The 17340-nt window shown below is 44.4% G+C and overlaps 1 protein-coding gene across 1 annotated transcript; it reads left to right on the top strand.

The window, feature by feature from the left end:
* Positions 1-14323: 14323 nt before the first annotated feature.
* LOC102380597 (olfactory receptor 4S2-like) lies at positions 14324-15283 on the top strand. Its single transcript, XM_006036061.1, has one exon. The coding sequence runs from the start codon at positions 14333-14335 to the stop codon at positions 15281-15283; it is 951 nt and encodes a 316-aa protein (XP_006036123.1). The 5' UTR covers positions 14324-14332.
* The last annotated feature ends 2057 nt before the right edge of the window (positions 15284-17340 follow it).

Raw genomic sequence — 17340 nt, forward strand, 5'->3', positions numbered from 1 at the left:
TTGGATGCCACCGTGGCATCCTCTTCACCCAGAGCCTTGCCACATATATGCTCACACCTGTGCCCTCACCCAGGGTCCCAACTGGACCAAGGAGAAGACTGTCAATCTCATGAGCTGTGGGGTGAGGCAGAAGTGCAGCACCAGTTCGAGCAGAGCAGGTACTCCAACAACGGTTGTCGTGACCGACCACAATCATTGGTCTGACAATGCCTGTATGTCCATGCCCTTTATATGGCAACTAGATGCCATCCTTGTGCCCCAAGATCCAGGCTGCTAAGTATGTTATTATTTTTACTAATAATTGATACATGTGCAAACATATGAAATGCAGAAATGTTTAGACATATTTTAGTTGATTTGGCATTATTTTTGAAAATTTACTTATATATACTGTGACTGAAATCTCAGTTTATTCTTTATGGAATTAAACATGCATGTTAAATAAACAACCACATCGTTCTTTTCAATACAAATATATCTTTAGAAAAATATCATAAATACAGATATTAAGGTTTATTTCCTCTCAGATCAAAAATATGTTTTACTTACAGTGAGAGCAGAAGACAGTATGAGGATATCATAAATATCTGCTGATGATTTAATATATTTTATCTAGGCACAATGACTCATGAGGAAATATATGACTACTAACTTCTTCAGGCATGTAAGGCTTTTTTTCCTGAATATTTTCAAAGCGCCAGTAAAGGCAGAGATGGATTTAAAATATCGGATAATCCTAAACACTCTGTTCCAGGTCTCTCTCATATCATAAAATTAACATAACTGTTTATGTTTCCCAAACTTTTGGAAATTAAATCTCCCAACAAAAAAAGCAAAACTACTGGTACCCATGACATGCCTACAGAAACTGCTTTGGCTTATTAAACACCTATGAGTTATAACTCATACATCTTCTATAACAATGTCACATGTTTATTTACAGTGGGTTCATCTACATGAGATGCTAGCTGTGCATAAGTCTAATAACACTGTATAGTAGAGTGCCAGGCAAAACTCATATCAGTGTGCTTTTGCACAGTAGTATTAGGCTACTGCACAGTTAGGGTCAGAAAAAAAGCCCTGAACTGGCTTTTCACTGTTCTCCAGAGTCTGTGTCCATGAAAATAAAATACATTCATAAATTAAATAATCAAAGCCTGAAGCAACTGTTGGGCTACAGAGACATTTGCCTGAGTTAACATAAAGAAGACATACCTTTGAGATGTGGACAGTCCCATTCATTTCAGAGGCTAACTCAGCTGTCAGCATGAGGGCTCATCAGTATGTAGATGGGCTATGGAGTGGGCTCATAGTAACATAATTATACCGATCTCAGCATAGTATTAAGTGTGTCCATGTTTAAAAGGTCATGGTTATTTGAGTTGTTTCTTAGCATATAAATTTTGCAAAATCTCTGAAGAAATATCACTTTTGTGATGATTATTCTTTTTGCAGGGAGCTCCTGCAAGCAACAGGAGAAGTTGCTTTCTGTCCTAAACTCTTTTTCTGGGAGAAATTTACTTTGAGGGAACTAGGAAATCATATTAGCTCATATTAACAGATTTCATTGAGTTAAGGAGACTAGTCAGGGAGGCACTGAGGTCCTGGAGGAGTGGGGAGTTGGGAGTCCAAGAAGAGTGGTTGTTCCTGAAGGAGACGATCCTTCAAGCCCAAAGGGTGGCAATCCCAACACAGATGAAAGGGGGCAAGAGTGCTCAAAAGCCCCCATGGCTCACCAAAAGCAACCAGGAATGTCTCAAAGCTAAGAAGGAGGCATACACCCATTGAAGGGCGGGACCATCACCAGGGAGGACTATACCTCCATTGCTCGGGATTGTAGGGGGGCTGTTAGGAAGGCCAAGGCAGAGATGGAACTGGGACTAGCAACCCAGATCAAGGATAACAAGAAATCCTTTTTTAAATATTTACAAGGTAAAAAGAAGGTTCTGGGTAACATGGGGCCTCTGCAGGACATGTTTGGAAATCTGGTGGTCTCACCAGACAACAAAGCTAACCTATTTAATAATTTATTGGCCTCCATTTTTCTGAGCAGTGACCAGGTCATCCCTCCCATTTGGATCCCCAATGGTCCCAGGGGAGGCAGAGCCAGGCCCAGGGTCAGCAAGGACCAAGTCAGGGAACTTCTGGTGCGACTGGACATGTCCTGACAGCAGGTCCTGATGATCTCCACCCCAGAGTGCTGAGGGAATTAGCAGAGGTCATTGCGGGATCCCTGGCATAGCTTTACGAGCACTCATGGTGCTCTGGCAAGGTGCCAGAGGACTGGAAAAGGGCCAATGTGGTCCACATTTTCAAAAAAAGGGAGGAAGGAGGACCCAGGACATTATAGGCCTGTTAGTCTTACCTCGGTCCTGGGGAAGCTCTTTGAGAAAATTATCCAGGAGCACATCTACGAGGGGCAAGCAGGGGAGTGTATGCTTAGGGACAACCAACATGGGTTCATTAGAGGCAGGTCCTGTCAGACCAACCTGGTGGCCTTCTATGACCAGGTTACAAAATCCTTGGATGCAGGTGTCACACTGGACGTAATCTTTCTGGACTTCAGGAAGGCCATCGACATTGTCCCTCACCCCATCCTCATTAAAAAATTAGGAGATTTTGGTCTCGATGCCTACATAGTCAGATGGATCACCAGTTGGCTGGAGGGCCGCACCCAGAGAGTGGGGGTGGATAGGTCATTTTTAACCAGGAGGGATGTGGCCAGTGGTGTCCCCCAGGGCTCGGTCCTCGGGCCTGCACTGTTCAAGATCTTCATCAGTGACATGGACGAAGGGGTGAAAAGCACCTTGTTCAAATTCACAGATGACACAAAGTTGTGTGTAGAAGTGGGCATCCTAGAAAGGAGGGACAGGCTGCAATTGGATCTGGACAGGTTACAGGGGTGGGGGAATGAGAATAAGATAGGATTCAATACTGACAAGTGCAGGGTACTGCACTAAGTAGAAAGAACCAGCAGCATACCTACAGGCTGGGGAACTCCCTTCTAATCAGCACAGGAGCAGAAAAGGTACTTGGAGTCATTACAGACTCCAAGATGAACATGGGCCGCCAATGTGGGGATGCAGTCAGGAAGGCTAACCACGCCTTGTCATGCATCCACAGATGCATCACGAGCAGGTCCAAGGAGGTGATCCTCCCCCTCTGTATGACATTGGTTAGGTCGCAGTTGGAGTACTGCATCCAGTTCTGGGTGCTGCACTTCAAGAGGGATGTGGACAACATGGAGAGGGTCCAGAGGATGGCCACTCGCATGATCGGGGGCAGCAGGGCAGGCCCTATGAGGAGAGGTTACGGGACCTGAACCTGTTCAGCCACCACAAGAGAAGGCTGAGAGGGGACCTGGTGGCTGTCTATAAACTGGCCAAGGGAGACCAGCAGGCAATTGGAGAGTCCCTTGTCCCCCGAGCATTACTGGGAGTAACAAGGAATAACAGCCATAAGTTGATGGAGAGTAGATTCAGGCTAGATATCAGGAGGCACTACTTCACAGTCAGGGCAGCTAAGATCTGGAACCAAGTTCCAAGGGAAGTGGTACTTGTGGCAGAAATGCCACCGTCTGTGTCCCTCTCCAGAAATCTGTCTCTGTCAGCGTGAGAGGCTGGGGTTGAATTCCTCAGGGAGGGGGATCTTCCTCCCTGCCTACACAACAAAAGCCTGGTGCCTCGGATGTGGATTCTCTGGTCACCTGGGGACGAGGAGGGAAAAGCTCCGCTTACTGGTCCAGGTGACCAGTGATGCTTTTTAAATTGGTTGGCTAGTGGCCAGCACTGGCAGCTTTGATTGGACCGGGCTGCTGAGGTCAGAAAGGTTATTTAAAGGCCCGGTCCATGAAGAAGGCAGCCATTAGCCATGCGGTCATCGAGGTGAATCTGAAACTGGGAGAGGAGCTTCACCATCTGAAACAGGCTCTCTCCTCATAACCGCATGCTCAAAGAGTGACCTGCCTCCAGAGGAAAACTCCAACCACCTCTGGATGATGCGGGTTAGTAAGCTACTCGAGATTCGACTAGATATTTAGCTTACAGTAACTCAGATGCATGATCAAAAGGCTACCTCAGCCATACTGGTTTGCTCTATGGGATCCCTCTGATATTCCTATGATACTGCTCTACCTTTTACCCTGTTTTCACCCTACCCCCTGTAATCAATAAAATTCTCCTTTGTGACCAGTGTGGGAGACTTATTGAGGGGTGGGGCTAAATTATGCCGAAGAGGCCCCTTAGGTCTGTGGACTAAGAGAGACTTTCCTATTAAGCCCCTGACTTGGGAAAGTTCCCCAAGTGCCTGTATTGGGTCTAGTACCAAGTGGACGATCAGGCCTGTGTTTTCCAAGGTGCGCAGAGCCAGAATTGAGTCCAGAGCCTTGGATGGTGGCAGTGGGAACCCCAGGCTAGCGGGTGTGCTCCAGGGAAGGGGTCGGCCAAACGTGAGGCACCCCAGGGAGGCACTCAGAGCCTGGAAGGTGGTCGGGCACAGTGAGGTGGGTGGCTCAAGGCAGGAGCGCCCCCTACTGGCCCGCCACAGTGCTCGCTCCTTCCCTGGGGGTGCTCAAAAGGAGGCAGTAGTTGAACTTGCCTGCTCCTTTTTGTTGTTAGGATTGGGTAGGATTTAGCTTATCTTAGCTTTGCTATTCAATTACTATTACTATTACTATCCAATTACTTTCTTTAAATTTATATTTGCTCTTTTTTTGCGTGCAAATTTTGAAAAAAAGAAAGCTGTGTTTTCCCTGCCAGTGTGATCCATCACTATGCAGGGAAGCACAGAGATTGTACACATGCAAGCACACACACACATACACAATATACATAAGAAAAATCAGATATTCATAGGAGAAGAAGACAGATAGACAGCACACAATTTTTACATAACTCTTAACACTGAAGCAAACAATCAAAGAATAGTCCAGTGCATGCACACAACAGAGAGAATAAAACACACAATACAAAAGGATTAACGCACACACACAGAGACCTTTTGCAGCACAGGGAAGATCTATATGAAGCATGCTGGAAAGGCAGGTGCCAGGTCTTCTGGCAGGGAAGGGAGAGGGGGTAAGGGGAGAGATAGAGCTGCAAGCCCCTCACCCCAAACACAGATGCGCTCTCTTCCCAAGCAGCCACGACATCAGTGTTGCCAGTGGAAGCAAGGAGGTGGGAGCAGTGTCTGCACCTGACGTCCCTGCACCTGCACCACCTCTGCTCAGTCCACACGTAGGCACCAGTAGTGGAATCACTGTCACCTCCACCCCAATTTCAGCTCTCAGTGGGAGCCTCGCACTCCCAAAGGAGGAGCTGGAGCTGGAACCAGGGATGCTGAATGTGCTGGCTCAAGCAATTCTGGGGACTGAGGGGGAATCAGAGTTTGTGCTCCACACCCCTTAAATTTCCCCTAGACCCAGGTCTCCTCCAGAAAGCAGCATCTCGGAAAAGGCTTAGGTTGTGGAGACAAGTGGCTCAGCTGAGGCAACTCATCCTGCTGTTGAACCTCAGCCTGCTGAGGGTTGGGATGAGGCAGGATCCTCAGCCTCAACCCAGAAGTGGGGAAATAGTGTAGTGTGGGAGCATTTTGAGCTGGCAAATGATCCCAGGTTTGCCATCTGCCAGCACTGCTGAAGGCACATGAGCCGTGGCAAGCACATGAGACACTCCTCCACCATGGCGATGCTGCTGCATCTGAGGAGGCAGCACCCCCTTGCCGTTCTTCCTGCTCAGCCTGGCACCAGTGCGAGTGTACTGAAAGGGATGTCCCCTGATCACTCCAAAGCCCCCTTCCCCCCAAAGAAGAGGCAGGCCACCCTGGACCAGTGAGGTAAAGGTGAACAGAAAGGGGGGCGCATTCCCAAAGTGAGCAAGATCACCCAGAGCACTGGGGAGTTGTGTGCTCCGGATAGCCAGCCCTTCTCCCAAGTTGAGCGGCCAGGATTCAGGCAGTTTGTAACACTTCTGGCCCCATCTTACAAAGTGCCCACATGCACCACCTTTAGCAGAACAGGGATGCCCTCCCTGTATGAGGCATGCAGGGAGTACTTGAGGGAGGAGCTGCACAAGGGAGGGCTGCTGGTAGCCTTGCACTTCATCTCTGACATCTGTAGTAGCCAGAGTGGTGATCACGCATACCTCTCCCTCACAGGTCACTGGTGCAATCAGTCAGGCTGTTAGTGGGCTCTCCTCCAAGCTGAGGTGCTGGATGGCACCCACACGGCAAGGGAGATCATGGTGGCGAGGAACCACATGGTTCAGGGGTGGCTTATTGGGTAGGCTAAGCTCACCTGCAGGTTCATGGTCACTGACAAAGGGGTCAATATGGTCAAGGCTGTCCATGACGCCAACTTTGTTGGCATCCGCTGTGTGGTACACAGGCTGCACCTCATAGTCAGGGATGCCTTGGAGGGGGACAGGGCTGCCAGTGATGGCACTGCCACCACCACTGCTACAAGCCAGCTGATTTTGAAATACAGGAAGGTGGAGGGCTACTTCCAATGCAGCATCAAGTGGGGCAAGATGCTGTGGGAGAAATGGGCAGAGCTGAGCATCCCACAGCACAAAATCATGCAGGATGTGGAGACTTGATGGAACTCCACATACCTGATGCTTGAGAGGTTGGTGGAGCAACAGAAGGCCGTCCATGGGATGGCTTTGCTTGGGGAAATTGGGATCAGTGGCCCCCTAAACAGAGCTGAGTGGGGTATCATCTCTCAGATTTTGGTGGTCCTCAAGCCCTTCCTTGAGGCCACCAAAACCCTTAATGCTGGTGATGTCCTCCTCAGTCAGGTGATCCCCCTAATGAGGGAGCTGGAGAACCAAATTGAGAAGTTCCAGGGGATCAATGTTCCTGGCTAGGACAGGCTGCTGTCACCAGATGTGCAGGCACTGGTGAAGCAGCTGAAGGAGTGCATGAGGAAATGGCTGGACCCCTTGTGGTCCAGTACAGTACACATGATGGCGGGCATGTGTGACCTGAGGGTGAAGGGGAGCATGTGCACTGGCATCCCCAAAGCCCTTAATCAATGGACGCAGGTGCTGGTAAACGAAGTCAGGGAGGCTGAAGTGCAGAGGCAAGGGGATGTGGAAGAGGGGGATCCACTTTCCCATGCTAGCACTCCCAGCACCAGCACCGGTGCCAGCACCAGCCAGTCTCCTCCATGGCAGCCACTACCAATGTGGGCAATGGGCATGGCTTCAATGCTGGGGTCCAAACGCACCAGACCCCAGCCTCGGGCAGGTAGCGCCGAGGCTTCAGTGGCTACCTATCTCACTGAGGATGTAGAGCCACTGGACTGTGACCCCTTGGCGTACTGGGCAAACTGCAGGCAGATGCGACAGGGTCTCCCACTGCCAGGGTTCCCCGAGCTCCACCTGCAGGCAGACTGAGTGCCACCCTCCTCACTCTATCTGCACCAATTTCCTCTTTTGAATTTTTTATAAGCTGAGTAATGCCCAACTCTCAGCTAAATCAATTCAAATACTTGTCATAGGCCTTCCTAAGCACTAGTAGGAAATTGAAGAACCTGTCACGGGATTTCCTGTAAACTCTTGGGTGCCTATATATGTGCTCCAATGTGTTCTAATTAGAATTCTCTAAAAACACCACATGTAGAATCCCTTAAGGATTTAAAAATGGCTGCTGGGCTACTGAAGCTCACTGAATGAACTTTAGTCAAAGCATCCTGTAGCTACTTTTAAATGTGCCAGGGCTTAATACATGTGACTCTGTGGCATTTTAATTTGAGTGGCCCTCCAGGAACTGCCTTAAATGCCCCCCCTGCCCCCTGGTCACTAACCCTGAGCACATGCATAGGCACACCTTATAAGGCTAGAAGGCATATTGAGAATAAACCAGATACAAATATCACATTGTACAGCCTAGAGGGCCTCAAAATGTTGGGGCTAGTGCTCAGTGAAACTGTGAGAAGCTGAGGGCATTAACATTTAATAGAAAGTGTGGACCTAAAAGGTGTTTTTTTTAAGTAACAAAACAAACAAGCCAAAAAAATCCTGATCCTGGCTTTGAAAGATTTGCATAAAGAGGCGGAGTGAGCAAGATAGTTTTATGAACTTTTTTTTCCAATACAGAAAACATAAAAGCTTTGGGAGCTCATTATCTAGTAATGACATGCTACAATTACTTGAATTCCTTTGAATATTTTTGTTGTAACATGACAGATAGGAGAAAAATGATTTTTCCTAATGAACCTATTGAAGTTTAGATTTTGTACACAGAAAGATGGATGTGGAGTCTTAGATCAGACTCAGTTTTGGAGGAAGAATGGCCTAGGAGTCTTTCTGACCTTGTAGAGACATCTATTTGAAAAGATCTTGGAAACTTGAAACTTGGGAAAAAAAATCGCATTTCTAATTTACTAAAATAGCTGTTGCACATCTTGACAGGGCATGAAGGACATCCAGAATCTGGGCTTGCAAAGACTGCCATTTGGATAAAATGTAACAACTATAGTATCTGTTTTGGCCTGAATACTGAATCCTTACATAAGCTTCCTTTAATATTCTGGAAGCCCTTAATTCAGTACAGTCCTGGACACCTTCAACAATGGAGCAGGCTGGAGGAGAGAGGGTGTAGAGTGGCTTCATCTGTGGAGCACAAGAAGAAAACCATCACGATTCAGGTGAGTAATGGGACTGTGCATATAGCTTATTTACACGTTCTGGTATGGCCATGTACTTTATATTATAATTATGTTCACATGTTAAAAATCAACGACAAAAAACAAAAAACCCCAAACAAAACCATTTTTAAAAACATTTTATTTTAGCTTGTGTCTATCCATCAACCCAGTAATCTGCAGTTAATCGAACTAGAACGTGGTGTATGAATTTCACATTCTGGTGATTAGCTTGCTGATATAACATATTCCTTTTTATTGGTCACTGTTAAAGTTTAGGGGTTTTTTTGTTTTTTGTTTTTTTAATATGAGTGCTTAATCATTAGATTGTGGTCACTTGACTGTTGGAATAATATATATACATTTACTAAATAGAACTAGAATTTCTCCACTATAACTTTTCAGCCATAGCCCACAGTAAAAAGTGCAAATATTAGACTAACAAATTAAACATGAATATAGCTTGAAACAAATATATACCAGCTTACAAATTGTGAAAGAAATAAGGAAAAAAGCTCAGTCCTAATCTGTAACCACTTTGGCTTTTTTTTTTTCTTTTTTAAAATCCTTTCCAAAAGCCAGGGTGTATTACTTCGTTTAGAATACAAATAAGTGTTATATGTATTTGGGTTGCTTTTGCAGTGAATCAGGCAAAGTAGTAACAATCTGTGCTAATAAACCAATTTTGCTTTATTGTAGATATTCTAGGGGTTTTTTTAGTTGATAGGTGAAATGCATTTTAGGCAAGAATAGGAACAACTATGTATATTTTTAATGAAAATGCAAGTTACCGGCCATTTGACAACTACTGAGAAGTTCAGTGGAAAAGAATTTTAACTTCACACTGCTTAGATTCTGTCCTAAGTAAAGCAGCTAAAATGCAATTAGGAATACTAAACATTGTCTTTATTAAATCATTTGGCATATGCACCAGTGCACTAAAATCTTGCAGACCTCAGATTTCCGTATACCGTGATACTCAGTACAGTCCTTACCTCTTAGAACAATAAGTTGCCTCTTGAACACCATATACAGGGAGAACCATTTGTCTAAGACTTATGGATTTTTTTCCTAATTTATTTTATATGTTTAGTCCCTAGGTACAAGTTACTGAAATAGGAGCAAACTATGAGATGCTTTGTATAATGTCCAACAATGATCTATTTCTGCATCCTGGATCTGCAAGTGAAAGACATTATTTATTTTCTTATTATCTGTGGTAATGCATTCCTATTGAAACAAAAAAAAAATTCTTTTACATTTGCTTCTGGCCCATAAGACTTTGGCACAATAAAATTATGTCATCTGTGTAAAGCTGTCATACCCTCTTTAAAAATAAATATATAAAAAGGGGGCTAATAGCAATGGACTATGGTGGGTATAACCTCATCTTTCCATCCTATCCTAATGCTGGGCAATAGGGCTGTGCGAAGAAGCAGCGTTCCACTTCAACTTCTATTTCGACATTTCAAAGGAACAGTGTTTCATTTTGAGTTTCATTTCATTTCAAAAGCACTGTTCTGTTCCGTTTTGTTGAAATGGTTTCTCTGTTTCAATGCTGTTTTGATATTTCACCCATAGGCTATAATGGGGAAGCATGAAACAACCTATAACTTTGTCATTTCTTGACTGATTCTGACGAAACTTGCAGGAATGGTAGCCCCTTCTGAAGGCATGAAGCCTGCCAAGTTTCAATGAGATAGGTGCAGGGGTTTCTAGGAAACTGCACTTCAAATTGCTGACAAGGAGGAGCCAGGGAGAAGGAGCAGTGTCCTGTGATCCAGCAGGCAGATTGTGGGCCTGTATCCCTGGGAGGAGTCCAGCAGAGCCCCTGAAGCCCTCTCTGGGCCCTCAATCTTCCTGCCAGATGACAGGAGGCTGCTCCTGCTGCCTGGGACCCAGTGCTGAGGAACTGAGTCCAGCTGGGGGAAGTGCCTCCTGTCGCCAGGCTCAGTTTCCAGCAGTTCATAGTGCTGGGGAACTCAGCCTGGGTGGGTGAAGCACCTCCCACCACCGGGTTCTGTTTCTAGTGCTGAGAAAGTCAGCCCAGCTGGGTGAAGCGCCTCCCCCAGCTGGGCTCCATTCCCAAGTGCTGGGAAACTCAGCTTGGCTGCGGAGGGAGGAGGGGGGCATTTCCCAGTGCTGGAAACAGAGCCCAGCTGGGGTGGGGGGCACTTCCTCCAGCTGGGCTCTGTTCCTAGTGCTGGGAAACTCAGCCCAGCTGGGGGAGGCTTCCCAGTGCTGGCAATGGAGCCCGGCTGGGCTCCCCCAGCCTGGCAGTTTCCCAGCACTGGGAATGGAGCCTGGCGGTGGGAGGCACTTCCACCCACTGGGCTCAGTTCCCAGCAACATACAGCCCAGTGGAACTCAGCCCGGTGGCAGGAGACGGAGCACAGCACTGCCTATGCCCGCCTTCCACCACCAGGCTGAACTCCATGGAGCTGGCAGAGTGCAACCTGGTGCGGGGAGGTGAGCAGAGCCAGTGCTGTGCTCTGATTGGCTCCGCCAACCCCATGGAATGCAGCCTGGCAGTGGGAGTTGGGGAGAGCCAGGGCTGTGCTGCCCACCGGGCTGAGCCGCCTGGGTCTGCGGAGCTGATCAGAATGCAGCCCTGGCTCTCCCATGCCTCCCACCACCTGGTTGGCTACTTCAAAATTCAGAACATTTTGAAACTTTTGAAATGCTTTCAAAGCCCTTCGTTTCATTTTGATTTTGCTGTTTCAAGCTCGAAACAGCATCAAAATGAAACAGCCAGCAAAGATTCGCACAGCCGTACTTGGGCAATGTTTACAAGTGAAGGAAATTCAAATATCAAATAGCATAGACCTAAGACCTGCTCTCACAAGTTTCTATTAGAGGTGGCCTCTGCCATTTACAAATCAATGAAGACTACAGAAAATATTCCCTTTTCCCCAACTGCAGAAACAGTATTTAAAAATCAAAAGAGTCATCATTAGATGAGCTGACGTCCATGAAATTGTCCTGTTCCACTGCATAAAAATTAAATCTCTGTCCCAAGTTGTATGTTCATCAATTTAAAAACCAAATCTAAAAGGATAAACAGCTGATAATTGCCCAAGTAATTTCTGTCTTCTTTTTTTAAAAATGGAACAAACTTTCATCAAAATTAGTTTCACTTCCTGACCCTTACCTTTAGAGGAAAGGAAATTTATTCAAATCATTTCAAGTTTCCAAGCTAATACATGAGGGGTTCAGTGCACCAATGGGTTTCCATTGCTTTCCAGTGCTCTGATAGTACTTCAACGGTTTGTGCAGAAAGGACGATGGCTTCTATAGATGGAGTAACACAAAACAGCCAAAGTACACTGATGAATTTGCTTCAAACTATTGAGTTAGTCAAGAGTTCAGTAAAATATGTCAAAACTTTTCCAACATATTTCCCCCCAAATGAATGGCTTCAGGCTTAATATTTTTTAATCATGTTGGTCAAAAATATATATTTGGAGGGGGAAGGGGTGTTGTTAAATTGAAATCCTGAAACAAATGGTCTTATAATGATTTTTGTTTCTGAATGTTGATGAAAATTCAAACCAAACCAAAAAAAAAGGTGAGGAGTTGGTTGACCGGGGGGGGGAAAGGTTTTTACCCTTAAGGTGTGACTGCTCTAAATTTGAGCTAGCACTAACACTGATCAACATCTGAGCAGCTCAAAGTGCAAGATATAACAAGCCCTAAGACCAGGAAATATAATAGTACTAGAATCACATTATTCACAATACCCTGATTGGCTCCTAAGGGTTGTTTTGGTTTTTTTAATTTATTTTTTTATTTAGTTTACTATGTAACATTCTTTTTTTTTCTTTTTTTTACAATTCTCATCTAATTTTCTTTATGAAACACTTATTTAAACACTGAGTATGATTTATTAAGTTCATGATATAACAGAAAAAAAATCATGAAGTATCCTGAGTGCACACTTAGAAAAAAAATGCAGAAGGCATTAATTTGGGTGGAGTTGTAGATGCTCTGGAGGGTAGGGCTAAGATTCAGCATGATGGGATGAATAGACATGATTAGAGGTCTGAGAAACACATTACGAAGAAGGGCTGAAAGAACTAGGAGTATTTAATCTATAAAAGAGAAAACTGAGGGGGGATTTGATAACAATTTTAGAATCCCCAAAGGGGTGGTTATAAAAAGGAGGGAAATAGACTATTTTCTGTTGCTGTAGGGTACAGGACTAAGAGCAATGTCTCAAGTTGCATCAGGGGAAATTTAGGTTGGATATTGGAAAGAACTTTCTCACTAGATTCATTGCCCTGAAGACAGACTTACCTGCAGAGTTGGGAAGATGAGGCAGCTGCAGCATCCAAACCAGTGAGCTTGAGTCCAGTAGGCATGGAATTCTGTTCTAGGGACCCAGAGGAAGTGAGAGACAGAGCTGGGTGAGTATGTGAGTTTGGGGCATTGGCCCAATGTGATTCCATCCTGAGGAATAAGGACAGAGATGAACTGCAAGGTGGCCAGCTTAGGACCTGTGCAGGGAAGAACGGGGCAAATGACCAAGAGCAAGACACCAGCCACTCAGGGGCTGAGCAAGGCAGTCTGGAGATTGGGAATCCTATTGGAGAGAACTAATAAAAGTAAATTCATAAGATCAGGTATGGTGAGGGCAGGGTATGTGGATGGTGGAGCCCTGTGAAGAGGAGTCAACCTTGTAAGTCATAGAACTAATGCCAACCTTATCTCATAGGACTACATTCATCTCTGGTTGCTTCCTTGTTTCTATCTATGTCATGGTGGGCAAGTTTAATGGAGACTATCCAGTCCAACTGGGAGAGATGGTAGTTTTACTTTGGGAGCACATGGCTAAACTTCCACACATGCACAAATACAGATTGGCCAGGCTGCACAACTTTAGAAAAGGACCTGAGGGTTACAGTAGGCCATAGGCTAATATAAGCCAACAGTGTGATCTTGTTGCAAAAAAAAAAAAGTCAACAGCATCCTGGGTTGTATTAAGAGGTGTGTCACATGAAAATCAAGGGAAGTAATTTTTCTGCCCTATTCAACACTGGTGAAACCTCACTTGGAGTACTGTGTCCAGTTCTGGACTCCATATTTCAAAAAAGATGTGGGCAGATTGGAGAATCCAGCTGAGAACAACAAAAATTATTGCAAGCCTGATAAACAAGACTGATGAGGAAATGATGAAAGAGCTAGGGTTATTTCATCTAGAGAAGAGAAGAATGAAGAGGGCAGTTTCGTAACAGTCTTCAATCCCTGAAGGGAAATTATAGGGAGGGTGGAGAGTGGTTTTGTTTTAGGGGCAATCACTTCAAGCTGCAGCACAGGTAATTTAGGGTGGAGATTAGGAGCCACTTTCTGATGATGAGGGTGGTCCAAGTATTGGAATGAGCAGTTCCAAGGACAGATGAGGTGGATCTTTCTGCTAAAATTCAATTTTTTTTTTATGATTTAGCCTTATTTTTGAGTGTGAAGAATATGATGAATCCTGAAAAAAATCAAACCACATTGATTTCTTTACTAAATAGTATTCATGTACATTTTCAATTTGAGTTGAACATCAAATGTTATTGTTCCTATTGCATCTACCTTACTAGTGTTATTGTTATTCATTAAGATATGTTAACCACTTATGTTCTCATTTTGTGTCTGGCAGGTGAATATTCTTCATGCTCTCTGTGTATCACCTACTCTGGATTTATGGAACAGGTACATAATGTGTCTGAATTCATTCTTCTGGGACTCTCCCAGGATCAGGAGTTAGAGAAAGTCTTTTTTGCGTTATTTTTGCTCTTCTATATACTTGTTGTGTTTGGAAACCTCCTCATTATTGTTACTATAAAGAGCAGCCAGAATCTGAACTCTCCCATGTATTTCTTTCTGACTTACTTGTCTTTGCTAGACCTCTCCTTCTCTTCTGTAACGGCCCCAAAGCTCATTGCAGATATGCTTGTTGAGAAGAAAGTCATCTCCTTCAATGGTTGCATGGCACAACACTTCTTAATGCATTTCCTTACTGCTTCTGAGGTGTTCATACTCACAGCGATGGCCTATGATCGTTATATTGCAATCTGCAAACCTCTTCATTACACTACCATCATGAGCAAATGTGTGTGCAACCGGATGGTGGTCGCATCATGGGTGGGGGGATTTATTCATTCTTTCGCACAGACTCTCCTGACTTTTCAGCTCCCCTTCTGTGGGCCTAATGTGATTGACCATTATTTTTGTGACGTTTTCCCTTTGCTGAAGCTGGCCTGCACTGATGTTCGCATTGTTGGCTTCTTAGTTGTTGCAAATAGTGGGATGATTGCCATTGTCTGTTTTTTTGTGTTATTCGGATCTTATGTTGTCATCTTATTTTCCCTGAGAACTCACTCTTCGGAAGGACGTCGGAAAGCTCTTTCCACCTGTGCTTCCCATATTGTTGTAGTTATTCTATTTTTGGGGCCACCTATGTTCATCTATTTACGCCCTTCCACCACCTTCTCAGAAGATAAGATGGTCTCTGTTTTCTATACAATTATTGTTCCCATGCTGAATCCATTGATCTATACCCTGAGAAATAAGGAGGTGAAAAGTGCCATAAGAAAATTATGGAGCAGGAAACTAACCTTGAACAGGAAACAAAAAATATCATGGGTAGAATAATGGTTCTACAAGCTGGTGGAGAACAAATAATAATACTTTGCCGAGGGTTCTGAGAGATATAACACCTCCTGCTAGCATTTACTGAGAGAGATTCCAAATGATTTCCTTGAATTCTGTTGTTACTTCTCTATTTTCGTATGCATGCTGGTAGTGTTGAAGGCCAAATATGGAATGGATTGTTTTATTAATTCTCCTTTAGATTTTAGAGCTAACTTCTATGCAATGGTGAAGTGATGCTAAGGATAATTGTAGCCCTTGTTGCAATGTTGTATTGCTCTCCAATAAATATATCCAGATAACCAGGTTACCAGTTCAGCTCTGTCTCTGGCTTCAGTGGGACTGAGGGTAAGGCACTTCTGTTCTGTGAACCAACATTCAACTTTTGGGAATATCATTTGTCAGGTATTTAGGGAAGGCCATGGTTCAGACCATGAGCCCTTATCACACTAGGGCCTATACTTAGGAAAGGCTCACAGGCAATGAATGACAAACTACTACACCTATTAACAATGTTGCATGTTTCTCTCATACACATTTAGACGTGTGTATACCATATTACACAAAACAAAATTGTGCAACTTTTCTAAATTTTGTATGCACTGTTTTTGTTATGTTTCTTTTCCAAAATTTAAAAATGTAAGTGAGGAAGAAACCAGGCTTACTCCAAATTATGTACAAGAGGCAGAGTACCAAACCACCCAACTTTTCCTTTATGTACAAAGCAACTTATGCCATATCAGTGCAGCACATTTTAGACAAGTAAGTAAGTTAGCACAAATGGATGTGCACCACTAGGTGATGTTGCAAAACAAATGGTATACAGTGTGTGATAACATGCATCTCTACTCAACTGGAAATACTTGAATAGTAATGGCAGTAGGTTAAAGCATCCAGTTTGAACATTGTTTCAGTGATTTGGCCATAGGCTATAATGGGGAATCACTAAAATGCCTATAACTTTGACATTTCTTGATTTAAAAGAACATTATGGAGATGGTAGCCCCTTTGGAGGGAATGAGGTATGCCAAGTTTCAAGCAGATAGGTGTTGGGGTTTCTATGAAACTGCACCTCAAACTGTATAAAGCAAAACTCGTATCACTTGCCAGCAGCAGAAGCCTGCTGTCATCCTGCACACAGATCTAAGGGCCTGCCACCCCAGGAGGGCTGTGAGGCTGTGCCAGACTCCTCCTGCGGGGCGTGGCCCCCTGATCTGTGAATGGGATGACAGCTGGCTGCCATCCCTCCCCCAGAGCACTGTGATTGGAAGGAACCTCCGGGACAGATCACAGACACTGGCCAGCTACTGATGGATGTCAATATCAGAGCAGTCTTCCCCCCACCCCCAAACCTCTATTCTTAGTTTCTGTTTCCCTGCAAGCCCGGCTCTGAAACTCCTACATTTTCTGAAATTTTCCTAAACATTTAGGATGGTTTCATTTCATTTCAGAGATGTTTCAGAGCCTTCCATTTTGTTTTGGATTCGGTGTTCCAGGCGCCAAAATGGGCCAAAACACCTCCAAAACAAAATGGCTGCCAAAGTTTTGCACAGCCCTAGTCCTCAGGTTCCCACCATCCAGGTAGTGAAATGGTGTTTGTTATCTTGACACAGAAGCTGAATTAAGTATGGCACACCTCCAAACCAACAAACCTTTTTTCATTTTTTTCTCTCTGTAAATGAGCCTGACCCTTTCAAATTCCAATAATTTCCCATAATATACCATATACATATGAGAAACCAAGGCCCATCTAAAATACATGCATCATAAGGTACCTACCCATAATAAATCCGATCCTAAATCAGTGTTTTACACTCTTTTTCAAAAAGAAGTGCAAAACTCTAGAACTCTTGGTTCAGGGGTGATACCTTTTATTTGACCAGCTAAGAAATTGCAACAACACACAAAAAATCTTTCTTTGCAAGTTTTCAGGCACACGGACCCTTCTTTAGGGTAAGGAAAAATAAATGAAACGTATCTTCTACTTATGGAGACTTTTACCATCTTTATTTTTCCCTCAGCCTAAAGAAGGGAGCATGTGCCCAAAAGCTCGCAAAGAA

This window comes from Alligator sinensis, unplaced genomic scaffold, assembly GCF_000455745.1.
Source record: "Alligator sinensis unplaced genomic scaffold, ASM45574v1 scaffold287_1, whole genome shotgun sequence".
Lineage (NCBI taxonomy): Eukaryota > Metazoa > Chordata > Crocodylia > Alligatoridae > Alligator > Alligator sinensis.

What these genes read in the sequence shown, in the direction of transcription:
- LOC102380597 (XM_006036061.1), top strand. Translation starts at nt 14,333, where the DNA reads ATGGAACAGGTACATAATGTGTCTGAATTCATTCTTCTGGGACTCTCC.